This window comes from Rhinatrema bivittatum, chromosome 2 (assembly GCF_901001135.1).
Source record: "Rhinatrema bivittatum chromosome 2, aRhiBiv1.1, whole genome shotgun sequence".
In the NCBI taxonomy this organism is placed as follows: domain Eukaryota; kingdom Metazoa; phylum Chordata; class Amphibia; order Gymnophiona; family Rhinatrematidae; genus Rhinatrema; species Rhinatrema bivittatum.
The window spans coordinates 249,656,525-249,677,870 of record NC_042616.1 but is presented as its reverse complement, the minus strand read 5'-3'; the positions used below and the strand labels follow the sequence as shown (position 1 = coordinate 249,677,870).

General features: G+C 41.2%; 1 protein-coding gene across 1 annotated transcript in view; it reads right to left on the bottom strand.

The window, feature by feature from the left end:
* Positions 1-11,818: 11,818 nt before the first annotated feature.
* Positions 11,819-21,346, bottom strand: part of TRIM71 (tripartite motif containing 71) — a 234,923-nt gene continuing 225,395 nt past the window's right edge. The window contains exons 3-4 of the mRNA XM_029589401.1: positions 17,267-17,401; positions 11,819-14,521 (exon numbers count right to left, since the gene is read on the bottom strand). Of these exons, the coding sequence (XP_029445261.1) occupies positions 13,070-14,521; positions 17,267-17,401 (1,587 nt within the window). The 3' untranslated portion in view covers positions 11,819-13,069. The remainder of the gene's footprint in view (positions 14,522-17,266; positions 17,402-21,346) is intronic.

The following is a 21,346-nucleotide window of genomic DNA, read 5'->3' as shown; positions in this document are numbered from 1 at the left end:
GCCCAGTCAAAGCCCAGACCTAAATCCACTAGAAAATCTGTGGTAAGAACTGAAGACTGCAGTCCAAAGATGATCCCCCATTATCTTTTCAGAGCTTTAGTGCTTCTACCAAGAAGAATGGGCAAAAACTGCCCCAGCCCACTGTGCAAAGTCAGTAGATATTTATCTTAAATTACTCATCACTTATGGGTGTGAAGACCTTACCAATAGTGTTTTTTTTCTTAATTACTTTGGGAATATTTCTATAATTCTTTCATGATGAAAGGGTAGCATGTTGTACAGATCAGTGAAAAACACCTACCTTAATGTATTTTGATTAGTATTACTTCTTAGACTCTTTCACTAGAATCCTACTCAAATATTGCTATATGTATCTACTATAGTTTACAAATTGTAATCCTTTGATGCACTGATGTCCCTGATCCTCTTCTCTAAACAATAATGGGATGTAACGTGCTTTGAACTCTCGTTAGAAACCGTGCCATAAATTTATATATATATTTTTAAGACAGAATAAAAACAAGTACAAAGGTGTAAAGACTTTGCAAGGCACTGTGAATCCCAAGCTGTCTGTGTGTAGTTAGCATACAAGTGCCAAGCTATAAATGTATGCTCCCTTGGGGTTCACATGCACAGCACACCAGTAAAAAGAGAGATATTAATGGGTAAGAATTTAAGGACATAATAATGCAACATACACATGCACAAAAAGAAATCCAGACTTGCCATGAAAAACATGTTTATTTGATTAACAAAAAAATAAAATAAAATGCATAGGAACATTTTAAAGTCCACAGAGACACTGACTTTATTTTAAGGCTGCCAGTAGCTGATACGTCAACTCCTTGCTACGTCATTCAGCCTTTTCCCTGGACCACGGTGATACATTCGGAAGTTACTATTAGCACAGTGTGCTCTAACATTTCGTGCTAACACTTTGTTTACAGTCTGCCATGCTTCTTCTGTGCAGCATGCGAGTCGGAGAACATTTTGCAGTTTATCTAAACAAATAACCTCCCCCTTTAATAGCACAACTTGTGCTACTATCAATCAGTATCACAACTTTAAATGTAGGGCATTGATGCCTGAACTACCATAGACCTATTTTGATTAAAAGGAATAAGCATTTTAGTACTAAAAACGTAAAAAGAGCACAGAATGGCAGAATAGGAAACTACAAAGAAACTGGCTGAAAAGCTTGCCAATGGTTAGTCACCCAAGATAGTATAGTAAAGGTGCTTACTGAGCAGCAGTAGATCAAATGGCATTGCTCAGCCCAGATCAATCTGTACATATGGGGGTTTTGTGATTTACTACTGTTCCTTTTTATGGGAGGTCTCAGACTGCTGTGTATGGTACACTCCACTCTAGGTTCCTTTCACTGGCATCATAGCTCTAGCATTTTCTAATATTCTTTCTGCTTGGTCATTCAGTAGCATGACCAAACATATGTGCTCCTACTACTGAAAGCTTACCGCTCAGAAGGGCATGGCAGACAACATACAAAACGTACAGTAATAATTAGCCGTAAACAAGAAAAAAAAACATTTGGGTAACTAAGTATGCCTTACAAATTAGTTTAAACAGATTCCCCCACGCCCTTCTATAATGTTTGATATTTTAAAAAAAGCCTAAAAAACACCCCATCTCCGGACATATCCCAATGTAAGAAAAATCTACCTACACAGACTTGAGAAGTACAAAGGTTATAAAGGCATTACAAACCTGAAAACTGAAGGAAGGTTACCTACTTCACTACACAGACACTTAACATTCAGTCAGCAAGCTCTGTGGAAGAGCTTTAAAAATCTACCTGAGTTTGTAAGATAATACAATCATCAGAAGAGGTCTACGACCATGCAGATACACAAAGCTTTAGAACCATTACTGGTTAAACATTGATGGAATATGCCACTCTTGCTTGTTAACCCGTTAAGATTTTTTTTGTTTGTTTAATAGACACAAAGTACATTTCCCACCATGACAGTTACACAATCTATCAGCGTAAACTCTAATATCCTAAAGCTTTGATTACCTCCAAAAATTATTTTTTTTTTGGGGGGGGGGAGGGGGGAGGGATAAAATCCACACATCTCCTTAATGCCCCTATCAGTTCTCTAACTTTAATCATAGACTAGTCCAATGATTCTCATGCCAGTTGGGTTTTCAGGGGATTATATACAATGAATATGCATGGATAGATTTGCACACAGGGGAGGTCATGCAAATCTACGTCATGCATAAGTCATTGCAGGCAGCCTGAAAACTTGACTGCACTGGGGTGGCCCTCAAGACTGCGTTGAGAACCGTGGACCAGTAAATTGAACAGCAGCTAAAACTAAAAAGCCCCAAGCATTTTATCTATCTGCCTTTTTTTATAATACATTTAGCCAGAACGGTTTCTAGACAGCAAGTTTTGCGGTCACGATGGAAAACATTCTGTTGGGTCAGGAAAATAACAAATACAATCACAAAGTCGCGCAATTATCTAATTTCCCTTCAAACATGTGATAGTGTTTTTTTTCTTCTCCATTCAAAGAAATTCTGCCATCAGAATCTTTTTTTTTTTTTTTAAACAGGATATTTTATGCATGCAAAAAAAATATATAAAATAAAGTGTTTTTCTCTTGAAGAGAAATGACCTTAAGGTCCTAAAGGACATAAGAACTCTGCAAATAAAAGCAACTCCAAATACGTATTAACAACCAACCAGTAGTTTTACCATAATACTGAAGATACATTGTTAAAAGTTTGCAAAATTCGTAGTGGTAATAAGGAACCAGTAAGGATGACAAGATTTGCCTGAGTATGTGAATATTGTCTTATTTACAGTCTCTACCAAAGACAGCCTCACATTTTATAAAATCTGCATGTTGTACACACCTCATTTTTATTTAAATAAAATGCTAAATCTATCTGCCAGGCACTGGATCAATAATTTCTAATGCAGACTAATGCCTTTTCTTCTAAAACTTGTCCAGCACTTAACTGAGGTAGACGCTTCTGGACAAAAAAAGCAAAACAAAAAAAAACAAAAAAAACTGAGGTAGAAATTAAAGTCTGTTTTGCACAGTACTCCATGTGCATTTTTCAATCACAGTGACCTGGGATTACTCGTTTTATAAAGGACTTTAGGACCATCTTTACAATATTATTGAATGCAAGTACCAGTGTTTATACAGTTCCAAACTGTTTTCACTTAAACTTTTTTTGTTTAAATACAGTATCACCTTTTGGCACTACTTGGATACTCTACATAAAACTTTGGCACTGTCATTTAAGTAGACATGAAACACTTCAACAATCTTCAAAAGAAAGAGAAGGCAGATCCATCTGGATTAAGCCCCAAGGACTACGCATCAAATAAATTAGTTTTGGCTCAACTGTAACTGCAAACTGAGCCATGCTCAGACCACTTCAGTGAAACACTATCAAGTGAAGTGCCCATGTATAATTTAAGTGTGACTGTTGTCTGGGTTATGATGGTCATCCCATTTTTTTCTCTCCCCCTTTTCTGAAGTACTACTGTAAGTTTTTAAACGAGCTATCTTTACAGGGCACCAAATAAAAGGAATTACCTGAGGGTGCTGCCCGTCACAGCACGACAGCTGTCTCTCATCAGTGCTTCGCCAATCAAGTACTATTCACCAGGGCAAAGATCAGCATGGCAAGGGAGGGGGAGGGGGGAGAGAGTGTGCAAGCAGGGCAATTATCCTGGCCCCCCGCCAGCCCACCTGAAGCTGATGGGAGCACAGCCCAGGCAGCAGCCCTCTTCAGGTCACAAATATATTGGAGAAAGTGACCGCCTGGGCCCTGTCTCTACCAGGGGGATCCTACGTAACAAGAACCTATGTAGGCAGGGCTGCCGTACAGCCTGTGAGCATGAACACTGGTTCTCTCCAATGTGCTCAAACTGAAAATAACTACTGCCCAGAAGCCAAATAAGATGACAGGCGAGGGATAAGGGTCTAGGGGTGTGTAGTAAGGATACAACTTGGGAAGGGGGCAACAGGTGAGAAAGCGCACACAAAGAGACCCATCAGTCAGGAGAGGGGAGCAATAGAGCAGAAGGGAGAAAGATGTTGAAAGGGGTCATGAGCAGTGCAGGATTATACCCAAGAACAGGCCACAGGGGAGAGTGGGGAAAAGCATGCAGGAAGGAGCCGGGAAGAGGAAAAGCAATTGGGAGAGTACTCAGGAAGAGACTATGGGGAAGGCAAGAGGGAGAGCAGGAGGAAGAGCTCCGCTCCCAAGTTTCTGCCCTGCTCCTCAATACCTCTAACATGAACACTGCCCAGAACTCAAGTAACCAGGTTCCACTCTTGAACTGGGAAAGCATTCTGCTGCTCTCCAATTCTGCTGGTAGGTGCAATTTAAAAAAATCAGAATGGTGACTATTTCAACAGCAAAGGATCTGATCACAATTGTAATTAATTCCTTTCTAACTTTTATTGCTTGCTGAGAATCTCCAATTCTGCTAATACTTCCAAAATGAAAAGGCTCTATGACAGCAGTTCCCAAACTGTGGTCCCTGGATGCTGAGAGCCCACCAAGGGTTTTGCAGTGGTGTCTGCCCTTCCTGACCCCACTTCTGGACCAGCAGCACCACCAGTGCCGCGCCTCCCACCTTCCATCACCATAATGGCATTAAAGATACCATTCAGGCAGTGAGGATTAGTACTCGTTTGTAGATTTTGTGTGCATGCATTTGCAGTTTTTTTTTTAAAGTTTGTAAGTGTTTATCGTCCACTAATCACAGTGCACCACAACCACTTTGTCAGAGTGGACGTCACAGCTGACTGTGATAGGGGTCTGAGAAATGTAATCAGATGCGGGGGGGGGGGGAGGGCGTGTTGTCTTTAAAAGTCTGGGAATAACCGCCTTATAAAAAGATAACAAATAACTGTTTAGTATTTAACATGATAGACTACAAGCAAAACATGTGTTCATCTCCTTAATCCTTCCTCTTCCTTCTTTAATGGATCTCCATTTACCCATTCTCTGCAAGTGTTGGTGTACTTCAGTATCAGCCAGGGCTTTTTTTTTCCCTGCCAGTTACTTGAAAGCGGCACCACTGGTGCATTTCTGAGATTTAGATTAAGGAAACTGTCACAACAAAATTTGTACCTCTGTTGCCAAAGTACCGTATTTCTTCGATTGCAAGGCACCATTGATTGTAAGACGCACACAAATTTCAGTACCATCAACAATTAAAAAAAGCTTTGCTTAAAGAAAAAAAAATACATTTCTCAGAATATCTTAAACTTTTAGGAATTTTGTAGAATTGTTTAGAATTCTAAGAATAAATTTGTAGAATTGAATTAGAATTGAATTTAGAATTCTAAGAATAAAATGAAACTCTAAAATACCAGTATACCTAACAAATATTTTTACTCTAATAGAATTCAATTTAATAGCAACAACAATAGTGAAACACACTAATCGTAAACAATGTCAGAAAAACAAAAATACAAAATTCTACCACAGGTATTTTATTAATTTCATCCTTCCAAATCCATATAGAAGACAGATTCATCAGAGTCTGATTCTTCTGAGACCTCTTTACCTTGATTATCCCATAACATATCATTTTCTGAGCCATCGAGCACACTGGTGATGCAGCATTTTAAAAATGAGTGCTGCACCATTCTTTCTGGGATTAGCTTCCAAGCTGTTGATACCCATTCTGCCAATTTTGATGCTGGTGCTTTCTTCATTTTTCCAGAAGGTGTCAGCGGAAGGTTGTCCGTTAACAGCCAGGATTCATATTCCTTTCTCAAGTAATCCTTAAATGGTTTGTAGTCATCCCACCAGGAATCACAACCAAGTTACCACGTTTTTGCACGATTTTTCACCTGGTTGGACAAATGTCCCCTAAATGCATCAAGTACTAGCATGTTAGGTGGGTTAAAGAGACTTCCAGGATGTCTATTCCACAAAACACTTAGTCTTCCATAAGTTTTGCCGTCATCCACTTTTTTGTGCGTGCACAATAACATCTTTGGGGAAAATTTCATTCTTCGGTATGGTTTTTTGATTTAAAATTAAATATGGTAGTATCTTATGACCATCAGCAGTGATGCATAACATCACAGTGATATTCTGTTTTTCATAGCCAGTACTTATAATCTTGACTTTTTTTTTTTAGCACCTTTAGCACTGACAGTGTCATTTTGAGGCATATCAAAGATGACTGGTGTTATATCAGCATTTCCAATTTGACTGAACTCATATTTTCTTTTTTCCCTTAGTCTGATCACGTCACTGAAAGTTAATCAAATTCTGATTAAAGTCTGCAGGAATTTTTTGGCAAATGTTAGACGTCTTAATAACCCACTACGATGCAAGAGTCTGTCACACCAGCCCCGACTGCCTTTAAAAATTGTTTTCTCTATTCCGAGGGACCTAGCAATTTCTTCAGCTTTCAATTGCATGACTTCTTGAGTGATGGGTAATCCTTTTGCATGTGTCTGTGTTACAAAATGTATCACAGCTACATCGACTTGTGGAAATTTTCCTTTCTTAGTCCCTGTAAAGCATTTGGTTGTTGCTTTGCACTAGAATATGGAATTGCGATCATTTCTCAGATGAACATTTGCTTCACTAATGTCAAAATGTCGACTCGCAGCTCTATTTCCATGTTCTTTTGCATACTCAATAACTTTTTGTTTCAATGTGGCTTCGTAATGCAATCTTTTTGACAACATTTAATGTGAAATGAGGGATCAAAATGTAAGAAATTCAATTGTTCAACTTTTTACGTAGGTGGTTTCAAACAACCAAAACTTCCTAGTTGTTACTGAGCGAGCTCCACTGTAATGAAATAACGGTGGCTCCACACTTGGAAAGAACGTCACTTTATTCAACAATAGAGCAAAGTGGAGTGATAACGGTCAAACCTGGAGGCGGTGTTTCCATGTAAAAAAATGTGTGGTGCTGTCTGCAAAGTGCAGAAATATTAAAAAAAACAAAACAAAACTGCAATTCTAAGACACACCCTATTTTTAAGAGATGTTTATGTGGGGGAAAAAAGTGCATCTTAGAATCAAAGAAATAAGGTAATACATAAAGTGGTTAAATGGTGAAAAGGAGAAAAATATATAATGCTAATAACTAATTAAAATTATAGTGTACAGAATAGTTAATAGTATGGACAATTAATGTTCTATATTATCCTTTGTTACAACATACAGGGAAGGTGCACCAACTCTATTGGCTGGACTGGAACACAGTAGAGCCCCTCTGCTCCCTAATCAAGCCCCTTCCCCTCCTGTCATTTCTCAGGGACAGATAGAGCTAAGTACAGAGGAAAGTACCCTGCAAAACTACTCCTCAATTAATACTACTGAACCCTCCTCTCTCAATTCCCAGGAACTGATGGGGGAAGGGGGGGTGCACCAGTACTTGACTTCTCCTACCTTAATGACACCTTTGGGTTTTTTTGATTCTGTATCAGTCCCTGAGAAATGACAAGAGGGGAGGGGCTGGATTAGGGAGCAGAGGGACTCTACCCTGCTCCAGTCTGGTCAATAGAGCTGAGACAGCATCCTCAAATACCACAACCAGGGGCAATACAGAGGCTGGTAACTGTCATTACTATTAACCATTCCATACCCTATCATTTTAAATTATTATTAGCACTATTATATACATTTCCTGTTCTCTCTCATTTTAACCGTTTTATGTATTACTTTGGCAACACTTGTACAAATTTGTTTTTCAATCTCCTTTCCCCTGTGGTGCTTTTCCCATGCACTGACGGTGGCACAAGGGATATGAGTGCTGCTCTCTTAACGCCTGTTAATTGTGGGAAGGGGGGATGGGAAGTAAGAGGGACCCATGCTGTCCCTGAACCTTGCAGGCAGGTGTAGGGAACTGGGCATTGGACGGCTGCCCCAATTTCCCCTGTACCCTCCTCCCCCAAAAATGGCCCTGCATTCGAATACTGACACTTTACTTGCTAGGGGGAAAAAAAAAAGTGCACTGGTATTGATCATAAGGCAGTGAACTTACACGGATGCTAAGATTTCACCCCATCAAGTTTATACTCAACAAAAGACTGATTCTTGAAGGAAGTCTGATCTTGGCTTTAATTAAACTTGTCTAATAGTTAAACTATTACTTTCATAGCATAGCAGTCTTACATCAGGGAAGGTACATAAGGTTTTCTATGGATACTAGTGTTCTTAGCACCAGCAGCTATACATGAGCAGAGAAAATGTTTAGTGTAATGTTGCAAAGTCTGAAAGACAATAGTTCTGCCACCTGTAAAACACATTTACTAAATGCTTTAGTGTTTTAAGCTGATAGGCAAGGGATATGTCTGGAATTAATTATGATTAATGAAGCAATAATGATCACTGCACTTGCAAACTAAGTATAGACAAGTACAAGAAAAGCTAAAAAGGATAACCACCAACTCTTATATATATGTTTGGTGCCATGTAACTAACCTAAAGCAAATGGTACAGTACATTCAACCCTGCATCTACCAATCTCACCCCCTGCTTAAATTCCCATGCCACTTTTAATCCAGTACTTGGCAGTGTTGATTAATATGAGAAGGCCAACAGTTCTCCTGAATATATAGGAACTTCTCTGAATGGCAACATTTGTAATTATCTTTGGTATTTAAGCATATGTGTCAAATTTTAATTTCTCTTGATTCATTCTGCAAACTTCTACAACTAAAGACAAATAAAGGTTACTGTAGACTTGTTTATAACTTAAGAAAAATGTCCTTACTCTCACTTCAACAAAATATACACGAGCAACAGGATTTTAAAACTCTGATTCACCACGGTATTCGATATTTAATATTACTTATCAAAATTATACTAGCATGAAAGCCAAGTCTGGTTCATTCTAGCATTCCAGAGTAAACTCCACAAAGATATGGATAAAACTAGTATAATTTTTGCTATATGTAAACACCTTTCCAAATTCCTTTCAGCCTTTTGACGTCCTTTAATGATGCCTGCTATTACAGAGTTTATACATTCTCAGAGTTTTGGAATGTGCACCCAAGAGAAAGGTGCAGTGATGTGCAGATAAGTCACATCTATACATGCATTCACAGGTCTTTATAAATACTGGGCACTTAAGATGGGACAAAAAACTCATCTACACAAGGAGCTCCTTCAACACTATTGTACTTTCAAATATAGGAGAGCAATTTGTTTTTAAGGGAAGGTATTTTTTTTTTTTTTTGCTGTTACAGAAAAACCTAGTTGTGGGGGCATTTTCAAATGCTTAAAGCAGCATGCCTCCTAAGGTTATCAATTTTGTTCACAAACAAGCTATCCTTAAAAAGGTTATGTGCTAGAGACACAAAAATCTTCCAGACCTCCAGTCAATTCCTTCACTTGTGTTTTTCGAAAATTAGAAACACATATTTGAGGATCCCTTTTAAATATGACCATCATCTGTTTACATTTCCCAGCATGCCTTACATCCTGCATCACAATTATGTGTAAGACTAACTGGGACACCTTTCCCCTTCTACTTGGGCAAAGGAAGACAATCAGAAGTTTTTCTGATAATGCTAGAATAATTTTCTGTGCACTTAGCAGCAGAACTTGGAAAAAAAAAAAAAAAGCTCAGTATTAGAAACTGAGGAAATAGAGTATTAAAAATTTAAGGGGGGGGGGGAGGGGAGCAGGATCTGATTGCTTCTCTGTGTCAGCTAAGATCCAAGTGCAAGGTCTAAACCATGAGCTGAGGATGGTCCCTTCTTGGCCTATTGGCCAAGACTGAAAATCATCTGTACAATACTCAGGGTTGAGGAGGAAGAAGGTGTTAACCTGACATCCAACCCCCACTGGGGAACATGATTATGTTATGACCATTACTAAAGAAGGAAGGTTAAACCTCATCCTAATAATATAAACAAACTTTAAAAAGGCATTTGAAACAGACTGTAAGCAGTTCTTGTATTGGTGGGATAATGTTTGGGCATTCTTTCTTTGCCCTAGAGGGTAGAAAAGTTTCAGCTACACTGTGTGGTCTCAAAACATCCAGGCAACACAAGCAAATTCTGCTTGCCAGACCAGCTCCTTACCAAGGTACTTTTTTTTTTTTTTGGGGGGGGGGGGGAGGGAACTAAACAATTAAGCATGTGAAAAGTTTAAAGGCAGTTGGAGAAATTCTAAAGCAATAGTTCTCAACCCTGTCCTTGGGACACACCCAGCCAGTCAGGTTTTCAGGAGATCCGCCATGAATATGCATGAGGTACATTTGCATGCACTGCCGCCATTGTATGGAAATCTCTCATGCATATTCACTGTGGATTTCCTGAAAACCCGATTGGCTGGGTGTGTTTCCTAAGGACGGTTCTAAACCACTGGTTCTAAAACATTTTTCCGCCAAGGATCCCTTGGCATCTGACATTTCTCCGATGCCTATCTCGGTCATAACATCAGTTATGACAAGTTGCTTGTGCTGCGCTGTGTGTTTGGTGGAATGATTCCTATAAAAGACCATTAAAAACTTTACAAACAAAACCTACTGGGTCAGACAGAGAGTGTGTTTAGTGCTGGATAGCCAGATAAGTAGGACTTATCCGGCTATCTACATTCCGCTAGACAGCAGAATAAGTCACTTATCTGGCTATCTTTTAGCCAGCCAATTTGTGGGTAGGCAGCGGGCGGATCTGCGTGGTGCTACTTATCCGGTTAACTTAACCGGATAAGTAGCAATATTCATTCTTATCCAGTTAAATGAATCGGATAAGTTAGATCAGTCATAGAGCTGATCTAATTTAGCCAGATTTAACTTAGCAGTTTCAGTAGTGCCTTGACCGTGGATATTCAGTGGCATAGCCATGCTGAATATCCCTTGTAACTTACCTGGCCTGCACTGAATATTGGGCTCACTTGTTTAAACCTGTTAGTGCTTGATGTGGCATTTATGCCGTAGAGGGAGGAAGGGCCTTGGCCGTGTATCTATATAATACCCGGGGATCCAGTGACCAGAGTTTAAGAACCAGTATTTTAAGACAACACCTAGTATGTGGCTGGTGTGCTCTCTTCTTTAGAGCTAATGTGCTTCCATTAACCTCGGCAGTCGCGCACCTGAGTTTAGTATGTTGAATTCCATTACAATTTCCTCATATGGGTAGGTGTAGTAATATTTGGTGTCTAGCATGGAGAGATTCACCCTTTTTTTCATTCCGTAATCGCCCTGTGCTGCATGTATGCAGTTGCTACTTAAAAAAACAAACAAACCTGAAGACACCTTATGCATGCAATTCTCTGTTAAAACTTTTCTCTTCAACTGTGCACAAATTAATCCATTAGCAAGACCAGAAATGTGAGCCAGCTCCTATCTGGAAAGCATACACCTAGCCAAGGCTGACACTGCTGCCCTATGGCCCAACTGCTGGAAGAGACTGAAACACCTTTACAGGGGATTGGGAAGGGAGGGGAGGGAGTAGAATGTCGGGTTCTTATTTACAAGATACTTGTTTCACATGATGTTGAATGTAATTGAAAAATCTTTAATAAACATATTATTTAAAAAAAAAAAAAAAGAAAAGCTGGATTGTGATAATCAAAGGGTTTAGCTCTTCTGCAAACTCCTATCCCTTCTGGTCACATTCTTTGGTACATGAGGTTAAACTTTCCATCTCTAGATACATACTGTAGCGAGGATCAACATTAAAACACTGAAGGAATTCCCCTTCCTTAGATGTACATATCACATTTAAATGGCTTTCAGAGGCTAGGAGCTGGTACAAAGCCTGCTGAACCTGCCCCCCCCCCCCTTAATAATACTGAAGCAGATCACCCCCACCTCCCCAACACACCCTCCCTCAAGATAGCCCATGTCTCATCATTGGACCCTACAAAGAAATGCATGGAGCTCAGCTTAACAGTATCATGACAACTATATTCTGATGCTTTCTGAAATAATGCAGCATCTCTAGAAGTAAAAAAAAAAAAAAAATCCCTGAATTTCTATCTCTGTACAAATTGTGCTTCTCTTTTATGTGTTTTCTTTGTTCTGTTAAGCAATGTTACCCTCTATCGCCAGAGCAGATTTTTTTCAAGTTCTAAAATAAAAAGCTTTTGGTTACAAAAAAGGTTAAGCACAATGTTAAATCTAATCTAAAAAGGCAATACAAAAAACTTCAGTCAACATGAGGTATGGACTACAACAGGATCAGAAAAAAAAGAAAAACCCCACTCTTCCATCAAATGAAAAAAAAACAACCCCAAAAAACAAAAAAGAACCCAACCACCACCTAGCATTGCTTTTGAGTTGATTGTTTTCTCTCTGAAACCATGACCACACTTAAGCCATCAACATCTAACAGAAAACGTATTCCAAAATTTGTGCATTTTTTTTTTTATCCTTTATACATTGAGCCCATACCACAGAGTGTATGACCACATATACCGATGCCCTCCAGACCACTCCCCATGAGAAATAAAGAGTCACCGTGAACCTGCTGTGCCTTGACCAACGAGCCGCCGCCCTGTTCTGGAAAAATGGCCCGTCTTCTTGGAACAGGACTTTTGTGCTGAACAGTAACCTAACCCAAACACGAGGTATATGAAGGAGAACAGGAAGAGAGTCCCCGTTACAGCAGCATTAAACACCACCACCATCACAACAAGGTCAGCAAAGATACCAGCATCCTGCAGAAACAAAGGAAAGAAAAAAACCCCCCCCAACATATTTTCTACTTTTTTTTTTCCTCCTTTAAACAAAAAAAAAAAAAAAAAAAATGTTACATAGCCTTTATGGCTTGGTCCACAAATTCACACTGAAATCCTCCACTGTGTACAGCAGCAGATTTGTGTGTTTGTAACACCAAACAAGGGAAGAGCTAAGTCTTCACTGCCCTGTGTTGGGGGGAAAAAAAAGGAAAAGGTTATGAGGTAGATAGGACCCAACGTGTCAGGCTCAAAACCTGCAGGAAAGGTTTAACACATTCATCTGCAAAACAAAAAAAAAAAAAATTTTAAGATGAGGTAGGCATAAAACAGTGTTGTATTTTTTTTTCCTCACTCTCCAAGAATTTCCCTGAGACACAGTTACTCCTTTGCAGTTTTCACAAAACAGGTTAGAAGGCAAGAATTCGATTGTTTCCAAAGTCCACCACAATAATCATGCCATCAGGTGTGACCGCTATACCCGAGGGGCGGTCCATTTGTCCGAATCCACTTCCCTGAGTGCCGAATTTGCACAAAAAGCTGCCATTGGCCTCGAATATCTGCACCCGATGATTTCTTGAGTCGGCCACGATGATACGTCCCTCTTGATCCACTGCAACTCCCTGTGGGCGCAGGAACTGCCCGTTGCTCGTGCCCTCTGACCCCAGGAAGCGTGCTGACTGGCAGTCCGGATGAATGACAAGCAGGCGGTGGTTGTTGAAGTCAGTCACTACAAGATGCCCCTCATGGCTGAAAGACACGCCGCGAGGAGAATCAAAGTGCTTCCAGAGCGCTCCCTCAAAGCCATACTTGTTTAAGAAGGCTCCGTCTGGGCCAAAAAGCTGAATCCGATGATTCCTTGTATCAGAAACCAGGATTTTGCCCTCTGGGTTGACTGCAACATCCCACGGGTAATTGAATTGCCCATTTTTGGTTCCTTTCTCACCAAACTTCAGAATGAATTGACCATCGAATGTGAAGATCTGTATGCGATGATTGTCCTTGTCTGCCACGATGATTCTCCGAGAACTATCGCAGGCAACCCCCGCGGGCCGATCAAACTGACCAGGCCTGGAGCCCAAGGTGCCAAACTTGTGATAGAATGTGCCACAGGGCTTGAATACCTGGATGCGATTATTACTCCTGTCAGCAGCGATGACATAGCCTTCCCTGTCGACACAAACGCCCCATGGGCGGCACAGCTTGCCATCGCTGTCTCCCTCCCCGCCGAAAGAAACTGCTGGAAGCCCAATGCCAACGTAACTGCGCCCAGACTTCACTGTAACTTTAAAGGGGCTGCTGTCAATGTGCTGGTTGCATACCATAATAGAGATGAGGTGTTCTCCCTCCAGCTGTGGCCGATAGCTAACCAGGTAGGTCCCATTCTGCTGGTCATTCACATCAGCACCGAACAGGTTGCCATCGGGACCCATCACCAATGCAGATATCATGTCACCACCCAAGAGACACGTCTCGCCGTCATGGTCATACCCGATCACAGTAAAGGAGGCCACCTTGCCCTGGAGTGCACGCTTAAGTCCCTCCCCAGTGGCTTTTGTCAGAGGAGCAAAGGCTCCGCTACTGACAAGCCCCATGGATTTAATGGCTAGGTATAAGGCCTGGTCTGGGGCAGTGAACATGATGCGGTCATCTTCCTGGGGCTGCAGGAAGCCCCGCACGTTCTTCAGCTCCTGCACCTGTGCTAGCATCCGATCCCGGGCTAACAGGATATCCAGGCTGCGGCCATCCTCTAACACCTGCTGAACTGCACTAATGGTACTGTCCAGTTTGTTCAGATTCTGACGCAACTTCTCAACTTGCAAGTACAGAGATTTTGCTTTCACTTGACGGATCTTCTCCACCTAAGATTAAAAGGGAATATAAATAAGACAGGCAAACGTCATGTAAGTGGATAGATAGCACAGTTCAACACCTAAGGACTTGGTTTCTTTTTTTACACACAGATTCAGTGAAGTTTGCTGATTTTAGTACACAAAATCATGTGACATGAAGGTGCCATCTGAGTGGCACAGCATCCTAGAAATTTTGGTTTCACAGGGGAAAGGGTCACTAGTGGGATTAAAGTAAGTAATCATGCATACTAATGGGGGTCCATTTTCAGCCGCCGTCTGGCCAGCAAAGTTAGCTGGATAAACCAATATCTAGCTAACTTCCTCAGGATCTTCAGCAGCATGTCTGCACTGATGAATATCCCCAGTTAAACTTATCCAGCTAACATTAATGTATCTGGCTAATATTAGGCCTGCTATTTGGGCTGTCCTAAAGTTAGCCGGCTATGTTGGCAGAATAATGCTAAAAATCTTCATTTATCCAGCTAATTTAGCTGGATGGCCAACTCTGACCCAGGACACCCCCACCCTACCCCTCGAGTTAGCTGCATAACATGTTATCTGGCTCCTTGGGGGTCGGTCACTGTGGTAGGGTTTTCAAATCTTACTCTTTTATCCAGCTAGGTCTGAGCACTGGCATCTAAATTAATACATTTTGTTCAGTTGTGCAAAATGCTTCTTTGTCATGTAATTCATTTTCTAAATTTGGTACACTGTGCTGTATTACTTGATAGTAATTGTTCTGTAATCAGCCGTTCACAAAACTATGATTCGGTAGAATATTAAACATGAATAATTTTTTTTTATTTTTTTTTGTGAAAACTATGAACTATGGTGCAACTGCACTTGGGAGTATTGTGTACAGTTGTCACCCCATCTCAAGAATGATATATAGAAAAACTAGAAAAAGTACAGAGAAGGGCAACAAAAATCATAAAGGGAATGGATTTGGTTCTCTTATGAGGAAAGGCTAAATAGTTAAAGGGTAAATTTTAAAAAGGATGCGTGGTTCCCGGCACGTGGGCATGTTATAAAATCCGATACCCGTGCGCACAGGTGCCCACTCACGCGCACAAGAGGGAAGGGAGGTTTTATTTTTAAAAAGTGTGCGGTGACGCGATTGGGCCTTCCCTTTATTGAGCAGACTGGGAGGAAACTTCCCTAACCCCCCCTAACTATCCCTTCCTCCCTTTTCCCCCTTCTCTGCCCTGAACAATCCCACCCCCACCCACCTACATTTTTTGTTTTAAAGCTTTCCTGCTCTCATGAGCAGAAGTAAGTTCCACGCGCTGGCAGCTTCACCGGGACAGCCCCTTTTTTAGAAACCCAGCTCTTCTGTATGTACTGGGAAATACGCACATGACCGGGCTGCTTTGAAAATGCGCTCGGCTCAACCACGCGCGTATCTCCCGGTATTTGCGTGCGTCGGAGGTTTGAAAATTGACCCATAAGACTTTTCAGCTTAGAAGAGACAATGCTCCAAAATTCTGGAATGCAGTACTGCTACCCTTAAGCCTTCAACCATCTTACCTCATTTTCAGAGGGGGGTGGGGGAGGGCTGGAGGCGGCGGCACGTACAGCGGCCATTGCCGCTGTGCCAGGGAAGAGGACTGCCAGCGCATGCAAGTTGCTTCTGATCCAACGGAACAAGTAGGAGAAAGGGTTTGGGGGTGGGGAGGGGAGGAGAGGAGAGGAGAGGGGAAGGGAGGTTAGGGTAGGGGAGTTCCCTCCCAAACCGCTCCTTAATTGGAGCGGACTGGCAGGGAACTGGGGAACTGGTTGCCGCATGAAAATTGCAGAAGTCTTCACCCCCCCCCCCTTGTGCACGTGGCCCCCAGATTTTACGACATGAGAACGCAGGTTATAAAATCAGCACGTCTATGTGCGCGCACACCTTTAAAAATCTACTCCTGTATATTTAATTCAGCTGTGATTATAAACGACCAAGGTACTATAATTGTCACTTGTTTTTTTTTAATCCACTTGGAAGCCTTTTGTGGAAAAAGGTGGAATATCAAATCTCTCTATATAAATAAATAAATATAAGACAAGACATTTATAAAATCCAGAGTGGGGTGGAACAGATAAATAAGGACCAGCTATCTGCCCTTTCAAACAGTGCCAAAATTAGGGGCACTCTATGAAACTAGCAGGTACATCGAAAACAAAAAAAAACCCTTTATTCATTCATTGTGCAATCAGCTGAAGAATTTGTTGCCTAAAGATGTGCTCGAGGCCTCTGGCATACAGATGTTTGGTCGCATTCCTGGAGGGAAAAGTCCATAAACAATTATTAGCCAGGTGGGCTCTGGGGAAAACCCACCCCTTATCCCTGGGAGCAAGCAACAAGGAACTGGATCTACTCTTTGAGAACTGCCACTCTCAGAGACAAGATGCAGGCTCAATGGACCTTTGGTCTGACCCAGCATGGCAAGTTATGTTTTTATGTAATCACAATCAAAAGAAAAATAAACAATTTGGGGTGTGAGTATGTGTGTGGGGGGGTTATTTTATTATATGCATTTTATAGGATTTGTGTTTTTGTTGTAAGAAATGAGTACAAATGATGTCTAATGAAGCAAGCTGTTTCAGATATGGGTGATGAAAATGTGTGTTGTAAGACTAAAATTTCTCAAAGATATCAATAAATATTTAATTAAAAAAAAAACCAAAAAAACATTCAAAATGTCACCTGTTCCTTTCTCTCTCCCACTTTCGGGGGGGGGGGGGGTTTCCCCCATTATTTTTATCTTTTACCTTCCAGAGGAGCTCACATTCCCGATCTTCCAGAGCTTTCTTGTGCCTGGATGTACTGGCTTTGACCTCTGACTGTACAACCTTAGCCTTCATTTCCACTTGCTCTGCAACTGCTTGAGCCTGTTCAATGCTCAGCTGAAAAGGAAACAAGGACAAAAGGTTACTCCTCAGAGCAATAAAAACGCATCTGGGGGACTAGTCCAGTGTTTAACCCAAGGCCTCAAATACAAAATGCAGGCAAGATAGGTCAATATTTCGACAAGCCACTCCTAGCATCAAGACTAAAGGACAGTTCTGATAGTCGCTTGACTCACCATATTAAATATTGCTCTATAACAAAGGGCTGAATGATCTACAGCACCTAATCATAGATCTTGCAGGTAGAAATCTATTCAGCGCTTTGGGGGATCAAGATCATAGATTTCCCTGTCAATAGGGACCAAAACAAGTCTTCAATCCAAGATTCACTCAGACCAGTGCAGCTTTTTTTTTTTTTTTTTTTTATAAAGGCATTTCCTAAACAGTATTTACTAAGTACCCCAACAATCTAAACTGCTGGTGGACAATTGTTTTCTGACACACTATTACAGTAGCATATAAAAAAATAGTGCCTACAAACGTATTAAAATGAACCCCAAAAAGCACATTTATAAATAATTTTTTTTTTATATAATTTTAATTTTTAGAGGAAAAAAAAAAAAAAGACTTCATAAATCAACTCCAAAGGGAGTTTTTAAAAAAGATGATTTCTAATATGGAGTTTGACGCAAAGCACTGAAAAAAATCTGTAAATCACAAGTTGTTTTGACACACATTGTTTACTTTAAAAATGGAGGTTTTTAAGACATGATTAAGCAGCCCAATCGCTTTAAGCAATTTGTTTGCCATAGTTGGTCTATGAAGTATTTTTTCCTCCTTTAAAAATATATAAAAAATTATTTATAAATCATTTGCCTTTTGAGAAGCTTGCTGGGCAGACTAGATGGACCTTTTTGGTCTTTTTCTGCAGTCATTACTATGTATGTTACGTTTATGGGTACTATTTTTTCATATATTGTATGTTTAGGGTACCCATTAGCTTTTTTGTATGTGACATTATTTCAGTAGGACATATTTAAATCAATCTTTGATTAAAAGACAACACAAACATGTATCATTAAAACAAATCTACTAAGATAGCTGCCGTAATTATGGTGAAACTACCTAATTGAAAATCAAGTCAGCAACATTTGCAGTATTTAAAACTTGATCAGATTTCCATTCATTTGTAAGTGCTGAGCACTGACATTTTTAAGATGCTGTCTTTATTTGGAATTTTCAGCTAAATTTGTTTTCTGTCACAGTACAAGTACCATCTATATAGTCAGCTATAGGCAAACGCAAGTGTCCAGTCACTAAAAGATGACATGTAGTGGCCAGATTCAGGGCCTTTGATTGCAGGGCTCCAGAAGAACCATCACTGCATTGACCACTTGGGAAATAGAGGTGAGGGGGTGGGGGAGATCTAAAATAGGGGGAATAAATCCCCAAATAACTTCAAATGTAGGTTCATGGCACCAGTATCTCAGCCCTAGTTCCAACTAAACTGCAGGCCCAAAAGTAAAACAGGAGGAAACCACACGGTTCAAAAGCAACAAGAATAAGATCAAATGAATACAAACAAAATGGACCCTCAGCTTCCTTTGTCCCACAAAGTCTGTGGTTTTGAGATACTGATAAATACTCCATGGCTTGAAAGCCGCATACATAGGACACAGAAAGCAGAGTTGCTTACCTCTAACAGGTGTTCTACAAGGCAGCAAGATGGTAGTCCTCACACATGGGTGACATCATTGGATGGCGCCCAGCACGGAACTTTGATCTCAAAGAATCTAGAACTTTCAAACATGCCCTACTGAGCATGTGCAGCTGTAGTCATCACCCTGCCCTCTAGGCAGAGTCCCTCAGTCCATAATATAGCTAATACATGGAGAAACCATGTCTCAGGAAAGGTGGATGGGTTTCGTGAGGACTAACAGTCTGCTGACTTCGAAGAACAGCTGTTACAGGTAAGCAACTCTTTCTCCTAGGACAAGCAGGATGGTAGTCTTCACACATGGGTGAATCCCAAGCTATAAGCTGTCCGAGCAGGACAAATTGGGAAAACCGCACCATGCTGAAAGCACCACCTCTCTCCCTTTTGCTTGTAAGGCAGCCAACCCACAAAGGGGGCTAGGCAGGAAGAGAGTTGGGTTCTACAAAGAGAAAAGCGTAGAAAACAGACAAAATCCCAATGCATAGTAGACATGCCTAAGGCAGGGGAGTGATGAGAGAGCTAACAAGATACATACTCTGCATCACGGAAAACATTACAAGCAGGGTTTCGGTAGGTCTAGAACCTCCTGGATACAAGAAAAAAAATCTAGATATGTAAACAAGAGGAAGACTCTTGGACAAAGACTGCACAGTTTTCTTTGGTGTTACAACAAAAAAAACAAACAACTGTGGCTCGAGAACTCCCCAGAAAAACTGCAGTCCACTGACATCTGAAGGACAGAATGTCCCTGCAGAAGTGTACCCATGTTTGGCTAATAGGCATAATGGGCAGAAAACCCAGAGCAATGCTTGGAAGAATAAATCAGCAACAAAGGCAGGATGTGTGACAAACCCTACATGCCAAAGCACCAGAAATAGCCGACCAGCAGGACAATATCGAGAGTTTCAGGGGATGAAAGGCAATTCCTGAATGGGATCGCTAGCCCAAACTCCCAAGTAGGGAGATACATTAGGCTTGAAGCTCACCCATACTGCACCCTGTCAAGGGCAGGGCTTTCCATCCTGTCTACAAGATAGTTCAGGAGAGCAGGAAGACACTTTGGGCAACCTAGTGAAGTGAGCAAATCTAAAGACAGAATTGGCCAGAGCTTGGTGAAAATATAGGGAAAAAAGTGATGTATCTTTCCCTGCAGGTATACACTAAGATATAGCAAATAATGAAGTGGAGGAGATGAGCGGTAATTCACACAGGTAACCAACCATGTATGAGTAGTATAGCATAAGAGTTCAAGGATCCTTGTCAGAAATAAACCAAGAAGTCCATTAAAGGTGTAGTCAAAGCATTTCCAACTTTTATTCAAGAGTACAGTAGATTTTGGTCCCCCCACATATTGTGTGCGTGGTAGACTTTATTGTCTTGAATGACTCTGGAAGGTACGGAGTGAGCAGGGCACCCTTTGGTGTCTGGTCTCTTGTGGCTGCTCTACACTAAGATATTCCACAAATGCCTTAGCTCTCCCCCCTAAAATTCCAAATGGAAGTTTGAAGAAGCGAAGAAGACAAGGAGGCAGACCGCTGGATTGTTGGGGTAAGCACAAGTCGCTAGGTTGTATAACAAGCAAATAACTCACTGCCGATTCCAGTAGGGAGTTATCCACTGAGATAAGAGCCCTAGCCTGCTTGGAACAGCTCAAACTGAGAATGAATTCCACAGGGAAGAAATCCAGAGACACTCCACTAAGAGATAGGAAGCCGGGGTGCCGCAAGTACAAACCCTTGTCGAACAGGATTTATTCTCTGGCTTGGAAACTAAGGGTACCAGGGCAGGGCAAGGGCAATCTCTGAACAGATTGCCCCGAACCTGGCTTAGGTATTAATACTTCAGCCATGACAGCATATACTTCCCCCAGGGAAGCAGGTGGTCCAGTAAATGGAACAATCGTTGCATGAACCAGGACTCCCCTTTCCGCAGACAGGGTTATCCCTAAAATGGGTAAGTACAGCTTGCAAGCCACTGCAACCAAAGAGCAGCATCTCTATTACAGGGTCCCTCACACCCCCAACTCCCTCAGCTATGGATATGGTGATAGGTTGAAAGACAAACTCGCCAATTAGATGGATTAGAACCCTCCTCAGTGAAGTAGGATCCCGCAGGCGAGAATGACTGGCAATAGTGGTCCTCATCAAAAAGGACCTATTGAGCTCAGAAGGTAATTCCTGGATGGGAGAAACCCATAATCTTCATCGGAGAGATACTCTGGAAAGGCTCCTTTGCGCAATAGACCTGTTGTGCCTCACGATGATCTACGGAGAGCGCTATTACTC